General features: G+C 51.6%; 1 protein-coding gene across 6 annotated transcripts in view; it reads left to right on the forward strand.

Annotated features, from left to right (window-relative positions):
- The first annotated feature begins 8,726 nt into the window (after positions 1-8,726).
- RPRML (reprimo like) overlaps positions 8,727-17,883 on the forward strand; it is a 29,616-nt gene continuing 20,459 nt past the window's right edge. For 5 of the 6 annotated variants that reach the window (XM_070483406.1, XM_070483407.1, XM_070483408.1 and 2 more), the window contains exon 1: positions 8,727-10,083. In XM_070483406.1, the coding sequence (XP_070339507.1) occupies positions 9,012-9,365 (354 nt within the window). In that variant the 5' untranslated portion in view covers positions 8,727-9,011 and the 3' untranslated portion in view covers positions 9,366-10,083. Of the gene's footprint in view, positions 10,084-11,132; positions 11,338-17,883 lie in introns of all 6 variants that reach the window. The other variant, XM_044744658.2, reaches the window with a different exon arrangement.

The following is a 17,883-nucleotide window of genomic DNA, read 5'->3' on the forward strand; positions in this document are numbered from 1 at the left end:
GTTCTGACTCTGAGAGCTGCTTAAGGAGAAAGAAGCAACTTCCACTGAGCACCCACTTTACGCCAGACACTCGATCCCGCGAGGGGGGCATACCCACCCACTTAACAAGGGAGGAACCTGCGGCTGGACTCACAGAGCCCTGCTGTCTCCCTGAGGCTGGGGCCTGCCTCGCTGCTGGGCTGCAGCGCCAGCACCCCCACGGGTGTGCTGTGTACACGAATGACCTGGGGACACCTTGTTTGATTAGATGCTCATTTCTGTATTTTTCCCCAAATGAAAAGTATATGACTTTTTAAGCTGACTACTTATTATAAGATATAATATTCATTGTAGAACATATAAAAAATACAGATAATCAAAAAGAAAAAAGACCAAAATCTCTCCTAGCCCCATCCTACAGAGATAACCACCGGCAGCATCTATTGTTCATACATGTGAGTCTATGTGCATGTAGAAATTCACCAAAAGAGTCATATACACTCTGTTAAATAATCTGCTTTTCTTAATAATATATAGTGGCCATATTTCTATGTCATTGAATAGTCTTCAACAACAGCGCCGCTGCATTAGAATCCCCTGGGAAAGCTTAATAAATATTGATGTCTGGGTTCCACCCTGAGTCAAATTTAATTGGTCCAGGATGGAATTGGGCTATGGGATTTTTAAAGACTCCCCAGGTGGTTCCAACATGCAGCCAAGCTGGAGAGGCGTGGTGCTACGGCATCATTTTTCAGTAGTGATCTTCCAGTCTGTTTGCTGAAGGGATGCTCTATAATTTGATCAATCCCCTTTTCTTGGACATTTAGGTTGGTTCCAATTTTTCATCATTAAAAACCAGGAGTTAGCAAACTTTTTCTGTAAAGGGCCCCGTAATAGATGTTTTAGCCTTTGTGGGCCATCAGGTCTCTGTTGCAAATATTTAACTCTGCCGTTGTAGTGCAAAAGCAGCCACAGACAAGGCATAAATGAATGAGCGTGGCTGTGCTCCAATGAAACTATTACAAAAACAGGCAGTGGCCAAATTTAGCCTGTGCGCCATAGTTGGCTGACCCCAGATAGAAACAGTGCTGTAGTGAGTATCCTTGAAGCTGAACCTTCTAGTATGAAATGATCATTTTCTTGAGACAATGATTTTATACTGTTTATTTTTAGAAGTAAGACCCTTTTTCAAATGAAACTTGGACTGGAGCTCATATAAACAAACAGGTTCTGGGCATTTTGTTAGCCAAATGTATTTTAAAAATTCAGATGTACATTTCATTTTTAGAAAGTCAATTAGGTGTTGTAGACGATGGTTGCAGTATTTTGGGTTTTTTAAAAAATCAACCTCAGCACCTCTGTCATTCAAATCAAAGTTTAGCAGAACCAACAAAACATATCTTTGGAATCCTAGTGTTCCATAAGGAACACAGATTGAAAACCATTGCAATAAGATAAACTCCCGGAAATGTAATTGCTGGAGGAAAGGCACCTGAACTTTTAAAAGCAGCTTCTGTATGCTGTCAAATGGCCCTGCAGAAAAGGAGAGAGAAAAAGACACGTTTCTAACATTCAAACGAGTGTGAACATCTTCCCGTCGTCCACCTGGCCTTGAGGGGCGGCTGTTTTGGATGCTGGTTCCTGGTGTGGTGTGAACCACTTCCTTCCCCATCTCCTCCCCCACAACGGCTGGTGGAAGTTTCTCCAAGATTCTCACATCGCACATGTTCAGTATAGCTTTTGGCAACATCAATAGCATGATCATTTTATTCTTGATTCAAGAACTTTGGCAAAGAGACTCATGGGGTGATATCAGGTGACTTAGACAGGACTCTCTTGTGTAAGAGGCAGCTGAAGCCATAAAGAGGGATTCAATGGCCTATGTCACCAGGCTATGAGGGAGTTCAGAGTTCTCACCACTGGGACTTTTCTCTCGTACCCATTAAGAGGTTGCCCACATCCCCCTCTCCCCGCAGCCCCTGGCAACCACTAGCTGCCCTCTCTGTGGATTTACCTCTTCTGGGTCTGCCATATAAACGGAATCCCACAACACAGGACCTTCCGTACCTGGCTTCTCGCACTTCGCATCACATTTTGAGGCTCGTCCATGCTGTAGCGTCTCAGTGCTTCCTTCCTTTTTGTGAATAATATCCTATTGTACGGCTGCACCGCATTTTGTTTGTTCATTCGTCTGTTGATGGACATTTGGGATGTTTCCACCTTTTGGCTATTGTGAACCGTGCTATGAACACGCGTGCATACCTATCTGTCCTAGTTTTTGATTCTTTTAGGTGTAATCCTGTGAGTGGAACTGCTCATCATTACCTTTTGCCTGGCCAATTGCAGTAGCCTCCAAACTGGCCTCCACATGGTTGCAAGGGTGATCATTTCTCAAAAGTGTTATTTTTCTTCTTACAAAAGCTATATGTCGTCATTGTCAAATTTTTGAAAAATACTGAAAAGAAGGTTTTTTTTAAAAAAATCCAGGGGAATGTAAATGCCTCCCCACTGACTTGGATAAAGACCCCAGTGTCCCGGTGCCCACCCACTCTTGAGCTTTCTCTTCTGATGCTCCTCCTCACTGCCTGCCCACCCCTGGATCCCTGCGACTACAGCCATGGGCTCCTCCAGGCCTCTGAGCCATAGCAGATGCTGTTCCCTCTGCGACTGCCCTTCCTGCCCTTCTCGCCTGCATCCCCCTACTTACCTTTTCCGATTCAGCTCTCTCTGTCACTGTCCCCCCAGGTTGTCAGACATACCTGCAAGTGGCAGGGATCACTGTGCCCAGGACAGTGGGAAAGGGAAACTGATCCATGCAGGATGCTGTTGGTTCTTCCGCTTGACCCTAAAACAGCACTGATCCAACCTCTCACCTCTCCGCCTCTCAAATACGCCCACAGCATCCGAGCTAAACGGAACCATGGCTCCCCCGAGCCCTGTCATTAGGGGTTGGCAGCTTGCTACATTCCCCTGTTGTGACAACTGGCAGCCAGGCTGGTGCCACATGGGCAACCCAGAAGGATCTTTCTCTTCCTTCTTCCTTCCTCCAGGCTTGTTCTTTCAACTCGGGAAGCCAGATGCTTTGGAGTTTAATTACATGCTGCAGTTGGAAGCACAGAATGTCAGAGCTGAAAAGGAAGAACTTATTATAAATAATCGCTCCCAGTGTTTCGTGAACACTTACTCCGTGCCGGAAACTGTGCCAGGCTTGTTTCCAGGCATGACCTCATTTAACCTTCCCGACAGTTCCAGGAGGAAGGTACCATCATCACCCCTGTTCTGCAGGGAAAGAGACCGAGTCTTTGGGGAGATTACAGGGCGTTTCCCAAACTGTGCTGAGCGGTATATAGCGGCAAAAGATATTAGCTGGTGTGGGTTAAGCGCAGCAGCCTGCATCCGCCCTGGGAAATTCACAGCGCACAGCCCTGAGAAGTCCTGTAGTAGAGAAACCTTTGAGGTCTTTGTCACTTCTGTTGAGCACAGTTTGGGGAAGGCAGATGTTAGAGCTGCCCCTCACTTTATAGATGGGGTAACGGAGGCCTAGCCAGTGCTTTAGGTATAAACACATGGATCTCGGGTTCCATGCTCTCTGCAACCCACAGGAAACACAGAGCAGAGAAATGCAGACTATGGCTTGTCTGGCCCACCACCTGCTTTTCTAAATAAAATTCTGTTGAAGATTATCTGATTCGGCTCCCTTGATTTACAGACAAGCCACCTGAGGTCCAGAGAGGATGGCTGACTTGTTCACGGTCACACAATCAATTAGGGGCAGAGGCAAAAGTAGATCCCAGTTCTCCAAAATCCAGGGTTTCTCCCAAACACACATCAGACAGGTGGCGGGAGGCGGGGTGTGAAGCTCCAGGTCCCATTCTGCACTGCGTGGTACTTACACAGGCACTGTCCCGTCTCCTGCTACCAGGCAGCTCCAAGGCACTTCTCCTGATGCTTTGGGGAAAGACATTTTGGCCTGAACTGCCTGGGGGCCACCTCTGCCCTCCACCTCGATGGGGGAACAGAGCAGGGGCAAACCCTAAGGCCCTTTAGGGGGCAAAGGCTGACCAGGGCAACGCATGTTTATTTAAATTCTGTACCAGATGCAGTGAAACGTTATTAGCTTCCCCTCTGTCAATGTGCAACGCGGGACCATGTGGACAGGAACCGGCAGAAGGCAACCTTTGCCCGCTCCAGGCAGAGTTTGCCAAACAAACGAACAGCGTAAACAGGATCCTCGGGGAGTTGTCACAGACCACTTCAGAAAATAAATTGTGTTCAAGGGCCCTTGGGCCTCCTTGAAGTATGTTGTCATGCAATGCTCATCTATTTACATTTTTTGTGTGTGTGTGTGTTTACAGCAGAATAGGAAAATAAAATCATTCCTATCTTGTCACTAAAATGGCTCATGCACAGAGCACTTTTAATCTTGTTTGAAATGTGAATGATTTAAAATATCTGCAGATTTTAACATTTTAGTTCAGATAGGTCCATCCAGCAAGTGGTGCTAATTAGAGAGGTTTTATTAATCTCTGGATCTACCGACCCCAGATGGCCACGGCTTGCCAGAGAGCTAAACATTCATCCAGAAACAGCCACAGGGACAGCAAGGCACAAATGATGGCCCCCGGTGGAGGCTCTTCCTGGGGCAGCAGACTGCCCAGATGGCCTTTGCAGAGCTGGGAGACACAGCCTTGTCCCCGAGGTGGTGGGTAAAAACAGCCCTGTGTGGGTGCAGCTGGGCCCAGAGGCCACAGCTTCCTTGTCTCCAGATCCGGACGCAGCCCAGCTGACAGGCACCTTCTTGGGCTCCTGAGACCCATCCCGAGCCCTGGGGTCTGGAGGGTCCTGCCCTCGCAAGGAAGCCCCGCTCCCGCCCCACACACATACTGCTGGAAAGAACTCAGGCTATGTTACAAGGTAGCAAAGGGCTTGAGTCCTGGCTGTGCCGGTTACCTGCTCTGTGACCTCAGGCAAGATTTTTCTCCTTTCTGAGCCTCCATTTGCTCGTCTGTCAAATGGGGCTCCTGATTTCTCTAAGGTTTGCAGTGAAGATTAAATAGTGAGATAGCTGACAGGTTTTACTCAGCAACTCACTCTCCTAGCCCTCTCCCTTCTACCAGTGGCTCACTTTCCAGCACATTCTTCAAGAGGGGCTCTGAGGCAAGCCAGCTGCATGTCACGCGGACACTCAGGCAGCCCTATGAGAAGGTCTATGTGGCCAGGAACCGAGGCCTTGAGACAACAGCCGTGCCAGGGGCATCGTGGAAGCAAGTCCTCTCCCCCCGTGGAGGCTTCAGAGGACCGTGGCCAAGGTGTGGCCACAGCTCGACTTTATAAGCCCGTGTGAATTTCCCATCGCGGATGCAGGATGCAGTGTTTAACCACGGAACTCTTCAGCAAATTTAGCAAATATTTATTATCTCACACTGTTTCTGAGGGCCAGGAATCTAGAAGTAGCTTAGCTGGGCGCACCAATAAGTAACAAATACACTTACTTTTCAGGGTTATTATAAGAATTAAGGCTCATCGAACAGCAACCAGACTTACTGGGAACAGTGGCTCTAGAAAAGGCAGAAAGGAGCAGCAGAAGGAGGGAGCACTGGAGAGGGAGCATCTGGTTGGGTCCAGGCCAGGCAGGCCCCCCACTCCTGAACTCTGGGGAGGGGTGGAATATACAAACAGACAGTGGCTAGACCATATGCAAAAACAGAATTCTGACCCACACCTGCAGCAACAGCCCAGGAAACCAAACCACAACCCCTGTAGCAGTCAGCCCCAAATGGCCCAGACTTGATCAATAACTGACAGCTTCCCCAGTTTTGTTTCCTTTTCCAACATAGGATGAAAGGAAGAAAGTCAAATATGCTTCCCTAACGGATTACATAGGATGCCCCGCTTCTAGTTAGCCCACCTCCGGCTTCCCCCTGCCGTCAGGGCACACTAGAAGCCTTCCCTTTTTCCCACTGTAAAGCTTTTCCACTTCTCTGCCTGCCTTTGACTCCCTGCCAAACTCACGTGATGGCAGCCGGCTCCTTTGCTGTAGCAGGCTCTGAATAAATAGTGATTGTTCTCATTTGGGTGGTCTTTGTTTATTTCCACAAGTCTAAGTTCTTGCTCTCCCTCCCTGCTCGCACGTCATAGACAGCATCTTCCTCTCCCCCCAGGTAGCCAGAGAAACCAGATCAGGGATGACGGAAGGGGGAGGGACAGAAATCATCAAGAGCGTAGCTTTGGAACAGGACAGATCTGGGCTCAAATTCTGGCTCTGATACTTAACTAGCTGTGTGGTCTTGAGTAAGGCAATTAACCATTCTGAGCTTCTGCTTCCTCACGTCCAGGGGACAATCCAGTGAAACCCCAGGGCTGGGGCGAGAATTTGGTGAGGTAAGATATTTAATGCACTGAGCATATAGTAGGTGCTTAATGAAGGAAAAGCCAACCATCGGTCTCCCCACAGCCTCTTGCTGGTGTAGGCAGGCCGCTGTACCACATCCTCCTGTGCAGCAGACAGTCTGACCCCGCTTGGATGGAGTCAAGGGCATTCGCTCCACGTCCAGGGTATATCAAAGGTCAGGGATTGGTCTCAGGAGAAGGGTGGGCAAAGGACATATACGAGCATTCCTCTAAAGAAATCCAGCTGGTCAAAAGCAGAGGACGAGATGTGGGGCTGGATCGTGTTGTCTCCTCATTCTGTCCCGGCTCTGAGGGAGGTCAGGGCAGGGAGACAGACTCCTGCCCAGAGAACTCTGGGTGCCCTTGTGCCAGGCTGCTTTCCCAGGAACGAGGAGGGGAGCCAGGTCTCTTCCCAATCTCTCCTGTGTGTCTGTGTGTATTTATGTGTGTGGGTCAGTTTCTTCATCTTTAAGATGAGAAATTCAATAGCTTCTCAAGACGCGCACACACACATGAATTAGTGTTCTGCTCATGGTGAGGGAGTGGCTTCGAGATGCTGGCGTGCTGGGGGCATCCTGACCCCCTCACTGCAATTTGCCAAGCCCTTTCCTTCCACTTTTCTCTCTCTCCACCACCACTGGCACGGGAATCCAAGCCTGCAGTCAGAGTCTTTTGCCTGGACTGTTGCAAAGACTTCTAAATGCTTTCCTTCCTTCCTCATGACAATCAAAGAATACGAATTAACACAAGGTTGAGAAACCATCCACCCCCATCCCATACACACAGGCAAAGATTTTAAAAATAAAGTCAATAATCAGGATTGAAGGCAATGCTCCCCTTCCCCACAGGGCAGGAGTATAAACTGGTATGCTTCTGGAGAGCAATTTGGTAGGATGTAATTTTCTGATTCTGCAGGTCCATCTTTCAAAATATAATCTAAGTAAAAAATTACTGTTTCTGTACAAAGACTTTGTTACAAGGCTCTTTATGGTAATACTGTTTCTGATGCAAAAAAAAAAAAAAAAAAAAAGAAACAACTCAAATATCCAAAAATAGTGACCTTGGTTAAACAAATTGTAGTAGCCTATACCTTGAAACACCATTCCTTCGCTAAAATGATGTTGCAGATCAGTAGTTCTCAAAGTGTGGTCCTGGAAGAGCAGCATGAGCATACCCTAGGAATATGTTAGAAACACACATTCTGGGGCCCCACCCCAGACCTATTGATTCAGAAACCCTGGGCTGGGCCCAGGAATCTGGGTCTCAAGTCCTCCAGGCAATTCAAAACCACCGTTGATGAATATTTACCACTAGGAGAAGCTACACGGTTAAATTTCGAAGGGTTACAGAACATGTACAAAACTATGTATGAACAGTACATTCTTTTTTTTGAGGAAGATTAGCCCTGAGCTAACATCTGCCACCAATCCTCCTCTTTTTGCTGAGGAAGACTGGCCCTGAGCTAACACCTGTGCCCATCTTCCTCTATTTTATATGTGGGACGCCTGCCTCAGCATGGCTTGATGAGCGCTGCGTATGTCCACACCCGGGATCCGAACTGGCCAAGCCCGGGGCCGCCAAAGCGGAGCGTGCGAACTTAACTGCTGCGCCACTGGGTTGGACCCCAGAGCGTCCCTATTTTGAGTAAATGCGTATAAAGATAGACACACAGAAAGGCCGGGAAGACTTCGTATCCAGGTGGCAATATCGGCACTTTCTGGGTGATAGGATTATGAGGATTTAGATTTTTTCATTTTGCTAATCCATACTTTCTAACTAGTTTACAATAACGTGTTTTTGTAAAAAGGAATGGAGAAAAAACCCCAGTAATATTTTTAAATTAAAAGAAAAATCCAATGGGGAGGGGTGGGGGGGACGCAGGCAGAGAGCACTCCTCACCCCGACAGCCTTCAGTGGGGTGGGGGCGGGGAGCTGGGAGGACCCGGGAGGCGCGGGGCGGCGGCTCCGGCCCCAGGGCCACGGCCAGCGGAGAGGGGAGAGGGGAAGGAAGGCAGCGCCGGGGGTCACAGCTGCTCCCCTGATGTCTCGGAAGGCTTGCCAGGATTTAAATAAAGAGCGGAGAAGAGATTGAGAGCAGACTTCAGGAAGAATCTAGCTGCTAAGAGCACCAAATCCCAGAATGGGAGCCTTGGGGAGATTTTCCAGCCCGGAACAGTCCGCAGCTGCCCCGAGGGGGTCGAGCTTCGCCGGCGGGGAGGGCGATGCCGCCCGGATCTCCCGACCCTTTCCGGCCTTGGGACTCCCACGAGCTGCGCTCCGGGCAGGATTCCCGCTCTCGGGAGACGGGGTGGGGCCTGGCGCGGGGGAGGAGGCGGGGAGGGGGCGGGGCCGTTGCTAGGGGAGCGGCCGCGGCGCCGGGGAGGAGCGCAGCCCGAGACCACGCCGCGCGCTCGGCTCTCCGGCTCCAGCTCGCGCGCAGCCTGTTGCTCGCTCCTCCGGGCCGCCGCTTCCCGCCCGGTGCCCAGGGGCAGGCGGCCCGAGGGGTGCCAGCGCGCGGGCGGACCCCCGCCTTCCTCCTCTCCTGCGCACACGTAGACCCGAGCGCCTCCCAGAGCGCGGGAGCCGGCGAGCCTCCCCGTGCGCCCCTGACCGCGCGCCGAGACCCCCGGCCCCGAGCGGCGATGAACGCGACCTTCCTGAACCACAGCGGCCTGGAGGCGGCGGGCGGCGGCGGCGGGGCCGCCCTGGGGAACCGCAGCCACGGGCTGGGCACGTGGCTGGGCTGCTGCCCCGGGGGCGCGCCGCTGACCGCCAGCGACGGGGTCCCGGTGGGGCTGTCGCCTGACGAGCGCAGCTTGTGGGTGTCGCGCGTGGCGCAGATCGCTGTGCTTTGCGTGTTGTCGCTCACCGTGGTCTTCGGCGTTTTCTTCCTGGGCTGCAACCTGCTCATCAAGTCGGAGAGCATGATCAACTTTCTGATGCAGGAGCGCCGGCCCTCCAAGGACGTGGGCGCCGCCATCCTGGGGCTGTACTGAGAGCACCTCGGCCCGCCCTCGCCAGCGGGCTGGAAGGAGACGGAGAAGGGAGACCGGGACCCTCTTCCCCCTCCCCGGGCTCTGCCGCCTCCTCCCGCCAGGCAGCGCAAGGGGCAGCGACGTGCGTCGGGGCGCCCGGCCGGGACACTGCGGGACTCAGGCGGCGGCGCGGGAAGGGACTTCCACACTCGGTTCGCTCCTGTGTGCGCTTCAGCGTTGGGGGGTGGGAGCGTAGAAGAGGGAGTTCTTAACCATTTTTCAAAAAGGAAGTTCCAGGCAGAGTGGAGAGGCTGTGGGATGCAACTTGGGGCTGAGGTCACTTGCGTGGGAGTTTGGTGTGTAAGTAGGTGGGGGGCAAGTTATTGAGGAATCCGAGTCTCTGAGCTTGTTGGCCTGATTTTCAGTTGAAAAGAAATCTTGTAATAAAACCAAAAGCCGTCGGGCTTCTGGCGGCTTCCCACCCTCACCACTGCGGGGGTGTGTGTGTGTGCTGGGATGCGCGCTGGCGGGGGCGAGCGGGCGGTGTGTACTCTAGCGGCAAGCACTTGAAGCCGGTCACCAGACGCCTATCTGCAGGACTGGGGAGTCCTGGGCTGGTCGGTGGCTCCTGACGCCCCACTCCGAGGCCGAGGCCGAGGCCGAGGCCGCAGCCTGGGAGGGAAAAAGGAACCATTTTCTACGCGGACAGCCACGGTTCTGCAGGGCGCCCGGACAGCTGGTGAGCTTAATTAAATCATTGGGAAATTTGAATCCACTTCGTGAGATGAAAAAAAATCAATGACTTGAGTCCCAAAGGGAGAAAACAGCAAAATTAAAACATCAGGACAGTGAACAAATAAAATTTAATTGGGGGGGGGACTAGATCTAGTTAAAAATTTAATTATAGGGCCAAAATCTGCGTCTAAGGGCTTGTTTGGAACCCTCCCCCACCTTGTAGAGAGTAAGCGAGTAGATTCTGGAGACACCCCTAGCAGCATCCCAGAGAGGGGGGATGTCAGCTTGGGAGAGGGCTTTGTGGGGTGAAGGACCCAGGATGTCTAATTTGGAGAAAATGGCTTCCAAATGCAGCTGTGTTCAGGGAATTTGGAAGCTCCGTTATGAGCTGCCCCCTGCTGCCGGGAGCCCTGGCGCCTCTCTGGTGCAGAATTCCTTTAAAGGGTGTTAAGCAGTGAGAACCTCGGCACTCACTGGCCAAGGGGGAGTGGGTGGCGCTGCTGTGGGCAAGTGTCTGGTCGGGGAAAGCTGACACTGGGGGGTGGGGGCACAGGAGGACAGAAAGGCTTTGTGGCAGATGTAGATCGCCCTTCGCCCTCCTGCCAACCCATCTCGGGCGCCTGGTGCTTGGAAGATGCTGGGGTGGAGGACTCTGACGCTTCCCCCCCCTTCTCTCTTTTGCCGTGGGTGGAAGTGAAGGTGAGTGTGAAGAGAGACGGGTGGTGTCCCGCTTGGCTTTTGGAAGAGAAGTGGGCACACCATCTCGTGTCTTCAGCGCTAGTTCCTATACGGGAGGGGGGCAGTAGCTCGACAAAAGCATAGATGATCCCTGATTATGAAGGATCCACACTCTTCTGGCTCCTGAGCCCTCCTGTGTAGTCAGAATCATCATCATCAGGATGTGTCATCGCCCCCCAGTCTCAGACCTGGGAGAGCTCATCAGTTAATCAGGCCAGGCCAGCGAAGGCCAGAAGCCGGAGGCTACTTGTAAAGTGTCTATGCAGCAAAAGCCACAATGTGGAGAACATTCTGTTGGTTTACGGTGACTTGCAGGTGGCCCAGCCTGATCTGAGGAGAGCAGTCTTTAATGATCTGGGCAACCTGGCTTCGTGTAGCACAGATGTCTGGAGCGTCGGCTGACCCAGTGGTCTGGAGAACGCAGCTCAGACAGCTGCAGGCGTTCACGCAAAACCCCACTGATGGAAAACAGGAGTTTCAGGAGGAACGCAGGGTTAGACGATGTTTTCTGGCTGACCAGGTGAGAGTGAGCACTATGGAACTTTGACTAATAGAATGGGCCAGCTGCTAATTGTGATGGGGCAAGGGGAGGGGATTCAAGAGTTGTTTCCTGAATTGGCTGAAAAAGGAAAGCCTTAGTGGGGAAGTCTTGCAGGATTTTCTCACTGTAAAAAAGAGAAAGGACAATGAAGATATGTGTTTACTAACATGCATGTTTGTGCCCTTCATCCCGTGACCAGTGCACCCACATGAACGACTATGCACACTCGGGCACACTCATGCACACTCATGCAGGCACACACAAGGTAGGCTCAAGCCTTGAGGAGGAACACAGCAAGCGTGAGTGGGGTCCTGGGAAGGGGGGAAAGGTGAGATCACAGTTGTAGCCTATGTCAGTTCTCCCTGCAGCCCTGGCGGCCTGCAGTGTGTTTACGGAGCTGTCTTACATAAACCGCGGGGGTTGGGTGGGAACACTAAGTTACATAAGAGCTGATGAGACATAGTGCTCCGGGGGAAAGGCAGACTGGATCAGAATCCCGAGCCTGGGGCATTGAGTGGAGGATGGAGAAGGGGCTGTTTCTCAAAAGCGCTTCCCTCCACTGTGTGGGCAGCACTGGGCAGCGAGAGCTCTTCCTACAAGGCCTGCCCAGGATGCAGGGCCCAAATTTCTGAAGGTCCTGGCATCAGAAGAGAAGACCTGGGACCCTGGTCTTTGAAGTCCTAGCTACCCTGCTTTCTAGATCTGTGACCCTGGGGAAGTAACTCAACCCCTTTGTGCCTCAGTTTCCTCGTCTATTAAATGGAAGCAGTGGGACCCATCGCTCCCATGAGATGATGTGTGTAACGTAGCCGACACAATGCCTGACATGCCGTAGACACTCAAAGATAGTTATTATGATGATTGCTATTTTTGTTTATTGTATGAACTCTTTGCCAGCAAAATATATTTGGTTCTCTGAAATGGGATCCCTGGACAGAAAAATAGTAATTCACATTTGCGAAGCATTTTGTAGTTTTCAAAGCATTCATAAGCAGGACGAAAATAATGTGTCGAGTGTCTAGTGTCTAATGCCAAGCCCTGAGCTGTCCCCCTCGTGAGAAGGGTTTCGTTAGTACTCCCATTTTATAGATGAGGAAACAGGCTCAAAGAGGTTGGCTGCGGTCACACAGCTGGGAAGGGACAGAGCCAGGATTCACCCGGGTGTGTGACTCCAGTCTTCACTCTATGTCATCTGGCCGCTCTCCCCAACAGCTTGGTGAGTCAGAGCAGACATTTTCTTATTGGCCTGTTTACAAGAGGTTCCGTTTAACGGACTTTCCCAAACCCGTTCATTCAGCCAGTGTCTACTGCGAATCTGCCGTGAGCCAGGAACTGTGCCAGGCCCTGGGGTGAGCGAGGAGATGGCAGAGCTAGAGTCTAGCCCGGCCTGCGGCGCCTGAGGCCCCGGGTACTTGCATTGGTCCTCAGAGCCGCTAGCCCTGGGCTGCTAGCTGGTTCCAGGGTCTCAGGGACTAGGTCAAACTCTCCACTTCCTTTCCTCTGAATCAAGGATGGAATTTCTGGGGTCAGATGTGCCCTCACTAGCAAGATGTCCCCTGGAATGGGGGACGTAGGGAGGGCTTACATCACACCATCCACTTACTTTCCCTCTTGTCTGTCTGAGCCCAGTTCACACAGAGGCCCCAACTCAGCAGCAGACCAAGAGCAGCCTTGAGCCGTGGGGGAGGTTTCAGAGGGCAAGAGGGAAGTATGAGCAGTGGTGGGCACAGACAAAAGCAGCTCACAGCCAGAATTCCAATTTTGGAGAAAAGTATATGTGTGGATGTGTGCAACACACACACACACTTTATACAAAGGACTTCAGTCAGGTTTCTGAGTAGCATCCCTTGAGTGCAGCTCATGACCCTCTCTTGTCAATCAACGCTGAACCCTAGCTCAGGCCAGGTCAGGCACGTGTCCAGGCCTCTGAGATGGCAGCTGGAGAAGTGTCCTAAGGCAGCACCTGCTTACCTTTGCAGCCATATGCCCCTAGACTCAGGAATCTGTGATAGGTACGCTCCAGTTCATGGACAGGGAGCGTTTAATCTGTGGAGAGCATTCTAGAACTTTCAGCAAAAAAAAAAGCAACAGAGTTAGAAAACCAGCTTTTATAAGACTGTCATCTGGTTGTGTGTGTGTGAGATGGAAGTCCTCCCATTTCTACCATCTTGGAGGAGCCAAAGACTACATCAGTGGGGATTGGTAGCCCTGGGAGTTAACACACACAGCTATCCACACCCAGGCTGACCCAGGCTGACCCAGGCAGGCCAGCCCATGGACACCTGACATAGACACACCCTTGGACACTGGGGCATCGGTTCCTCCTTTGTACCCACAAGGGCGCTGCATTCCACGAACCAGATTAAAACAATGGTAATAATAAAGTAGTTTTTTTTTTTTTGCATAGTCACTATGCTACTCCTTTTAAGGGCATTATTTAAATTCATCCTCATAACAGCCCTTTAAGGCAGATACCATCATTATCCTCACTTTATCTTACTACTGGAGATGAATCTGAGGCCCAAAGAGGTTAGGTAATGAGTTCAAGGTCACACCTGCAGCTAAAGGGTGGCAGAGGTGAGATGCAAACTCAGGTCTTATAAATGTGCCAGCCAGTGCCAGTACTTATTAGGCGTGCCCTATATCACTCTCCGGGTGGGGGCTGCTGAGGTTGCTAGGATGAAGTCAACTCTGCCCTCAAGATGCTAATAACATGACTATGGAAACAACCATCCACATGGGGGACTCAGTGGTGCCCTGCTCTGAGCCTCCACTGTTTCTTTCCAGGTAGCCAGCACCAGCCAGTGGGTATGGGGTTCTGGTGGGAGCTTGCAGGCCGGCTATGAACCTGGGTTTCGCCCAGGGCTTGCTTTGCAGGGGAATGCATGGGCAGAAAGCCCAGGACATGGGACCTGGATGTTGACGATGACACAGCCAGATGGGCAGAGGCCAACTTCTGTCACTGGTGGTCACACTGCGCAGACCGCTGGTTCTCTGCTGAGCTGGGCCAGGCTGGCAGGCGCAGACGCCACCTGTGCTCCAAAGGTGAAGTTCAGCAGGGGTTCCAGGGACCCTCCATGCAACCCTCACCCTCTTGTTGGGGTCCTTTCCCATTCTGAGTCTTCCTTCCATCTTGGCCAAGAGCCAGGGCTTTTTACAGGGTCATTTCCCCGTTATAGCTGCACCAGAAGGCAAGAAAGAAGAGAGAGGAGGAGAATGAGGGGGAAAGGAGGATAAAGAGGAGGAGAATGATGGGAGAGGAGAGAGAAGGAAGAAGAAGGATGGAGGAGAATGAAGCAGGAGGCCCAGCAGGAAACCCCCTTCTGCCCTGGCCCCGGGTTCTGCCAACACACAACCTCCACCAACCCTGGCCATCAATTTGCCAGATAGTGTCTCTGCAGGGAAATAAAGAGAAGTAGCAACACTGAGGGTGATTATGGTCGGGCTTTGACGAAAAAGCAGTTTCCTGCCTTGGGGTGCTTCCTCTCCTCCCTCATGTGGGCTGTGCGCTCTGCCCACCCCACCAGGCCCAGTCCTGGCTTTCCTCAAAGCCAGGCCATGGGCTCTGCCCCTCTCTCTCCATCCTGAAGCTTCACCCTCCTTGTGGGGAGGGAGAGGGAAGGGAAAATATGCCACCATCCTCTCCGCTGAAACAGCCAGCCTCCCTGCTCTGCTGAGTGGGCCTGACAGAGGGAAAAGTGAGAGTCTGTGCTCTGGCCAGAATAAAGGAGGGTAGTGGGATCAACTTGGGGTCTTGAGTCCTTTCCAGAAGGGCAGCCAGAATGGCCTCTCATGGGGACGGGGAGCTTTGGGCCATAAAAAGGCTCTGGGCACCTGAGGAGGGAGAGGAGAAGAGAAAGAGCTGGGGCAGGACAAGAGAGGCAGAGAGGTGTAGGGCCAGAGGAAGGCCCGTGCCGTGGGGCCTCCTCCAGGGCACAGCTCCCTGCTGCAGGAGGAGGTGGTGCTGAGGCCCCAGAGCAGGTCCACAGCAGCCACGATGAGGGCCAGGTGTCAGCAACGACGCCCTCAGGGCAAGGCCTCCCCTTAGAGCAACAATTTTCAACCTTGGTGGCTCATGAGAATTACCTGGATGAGCTTGAAAAGTCTTGCTGCCCAGGTTGCACCCCAGACCAATTATGTCAGAATCTCTCGGGGTGGAAACAGGCTTGAGAATTAGAAGGTCTTTCCTCATTCAGTGACTGCCAGGTGGTGCTGATCACAAGAGAGATGCCCTGGTATTTCAGTCTTAGGTAGTCCCTGCTCGCCACCTGTGTCCTGAAGACCCCTGTGACCATCCAGGTGGCGGCACTGGTGTGGGAGGCAGGCAAATGGAATGGATCCAGTTCAGACTTTAGAGAACGAGCTGTGTGTGCAAGAGCAAGCTAATTAAGTGTTCTGAGTCACACTCTGCTCATCTGTAAAATGGGAATCATAAAGCCCATCTCGTGTGTTTGTTGAGAGGATCCTTGAGATAATGATGGATGAGCCTGACATAGCGCTCTGCCCACAGCAGGTACTGGACAACCAGGTGTGAGTGTTATGATGATGGTGGTTGATGCCCAACAGTGCCCACCGGGGGCACACTCCAGGCAGGGCTCTAAGATGGGCATGTAGGAAGGAGTCACATGTCTGTTGGGATGGGCCAGGGGAGGGAGGCCATGCTGAGAGACTGGGTTGGGTCATTTTTGCCTAAAGATTCAGAAACAGGAGGGGATGTTTAGGAGTGCCCACAGTGGCAGCGTGCATCACCCCATAGTCCTGTTTTGTCTGAGGGAGGAGAGGAAGAGGCTGGATCTGGGGTGGAGGAAGATGGGGGGCAGTCTTTGGAGGTCTCCTTCCCCCGGTTGCTTACCCACAGGTGTTCGCCAAGCACCCGACTTGTGTAGGGGGCCCTGTGAGCTTTGTGAGGACTGGAGAGGAACAGAAGCTAAGGACATAGAAGAGTGTGCACTGGGCCATGCCACATACCCCAAGCTGAAGAAGGCCCCCCACCCCCAAGACAGGCCTCTTCTGTGGCCTGGTTGTGTAAGGGCATCACCGTCACCATCTTCCCAGCCACCCAACAGGAAACCATTCCTGATTCTCCCCTCCTGTCTACCTCTCTGGTTTAAGCCCTCAAGATTATTTCCTGGGCTGTGCTAGAGCGCCCTAATTGTCCCTGGGCCAACCTAGTTCCCTCTTGCCTGATCCCTCCTTCACTGCCACCAAGGTGATTTGCCCAAACACAGGTGACATCATGTCACTTCCCTCCTGAGTAACCTGTAATGGGGGAATTGCCTGCAGAACTAATTGCTTGAGCCCGTGTTCAGGACTTTCTAGGGTGATCCTAAACCTCTGGCCAGCCCACTTCCCAGTATTTCTCCCTGTGCCCCTGAGACCCAGCCTCCGAGCTATGTCCTGAAACTGCTGCAGAGCTCACGCTCCATGCCTTTGCTCCACTGCTCTGCTTCCCCCAAATGCTTCTCCGCTCCTTCTCTGTCCTTTGAAAACTACTTGTCCTCGAAGGTCAAGCTCAAGTGCAACCTCATCCATGCAAGAGGATTATAATCGCTTCCATCACATATCCCCATCACACGATCTCTGTACATCCACATAACAAGAGCTAATGTTTATGAGCCCTTCTATGTGTTAAGCTCAGTTCATGTACTAATGCTCCTTAGAGGTGGCTTCTAGTAACAACTTTATTTTACATTTGAGGAAACTGAGGCCCAGCGAGGTTAAGAGATTCGTCTGAGGTTGTAAAGCAATTCAGTGGAGCTGGGATCCAAACCCAGGTGGACTGGTTTCTGAGCTCACACTTCTAACCACCAGGCTACACTGTCTCAGGGCAGGGTATTTGCCTCGCGCTGAATTGTGTTATGGTTACTGGTGTCCATGTCTGTCTCCCTCACTACACTACCCGAGGACCCGAAATGTGTTCTCTGTGTGTGTATTTTCTACAGCACCCAGCATGATGCTTTATTCAGTTTAGGAACACCATGAACCTTTGTTGAATTGAAGACAGAGCCCCTGCTTTCAAGGGGCGTCATGTCATGCATCATAGAGATCAAAGACTTGTGATCGAATAAATGAAACACAAGGATGGTGCGCATTCTCTTCAGTCAGATGCAAATAGAATTCCATGGGAATGAGTCCCCCTTTAGGTGCTAATCAGCGTACTTGCCATTTAGAGAAGCTCTTCTACAGGCCAGGAACAGTGTGAAGCACTTTTCATATGTTATCACATATTCCTTTTTGATTTCCCTCATAACTCATATCTAATAGTTCCTGCAAGGCAGATGCTGTCATCTCTGCTTAGGAAAACAAGGCTCAAAATGCTTAGGTCATTCGGCTAATAATTGATGGAACCAGAGTCCAAATTCAAGTCTATCTGAATTCAAAAGCTATTTGGAAGGTGAATAGCTGGTACGTTTCACACTTGTAATTGAAATTTTGAAATGAAACCATGCCTTGACTTTTCTGTCTCACTGTGTGGGATGTTGGAGGAACACTTTTGTGAGCCCTTCTCACTTTTGTTTGTTGCAG

Source organism: Equus asinus, chromosome 13, assembly GCF_041296235.1.
Source record: "Equus asinus isolate D_3611 breed Donkey chromosome 13, EquAss-T2T_v2, whole genome shotgun sequence".
Classification (NCBI taxonomy): domain Eukaryota; kingdom Metazoa; phylum Chordata; class Mammalia; order Perissodactyla; family Equidae; genus Equus; species Equus asinus.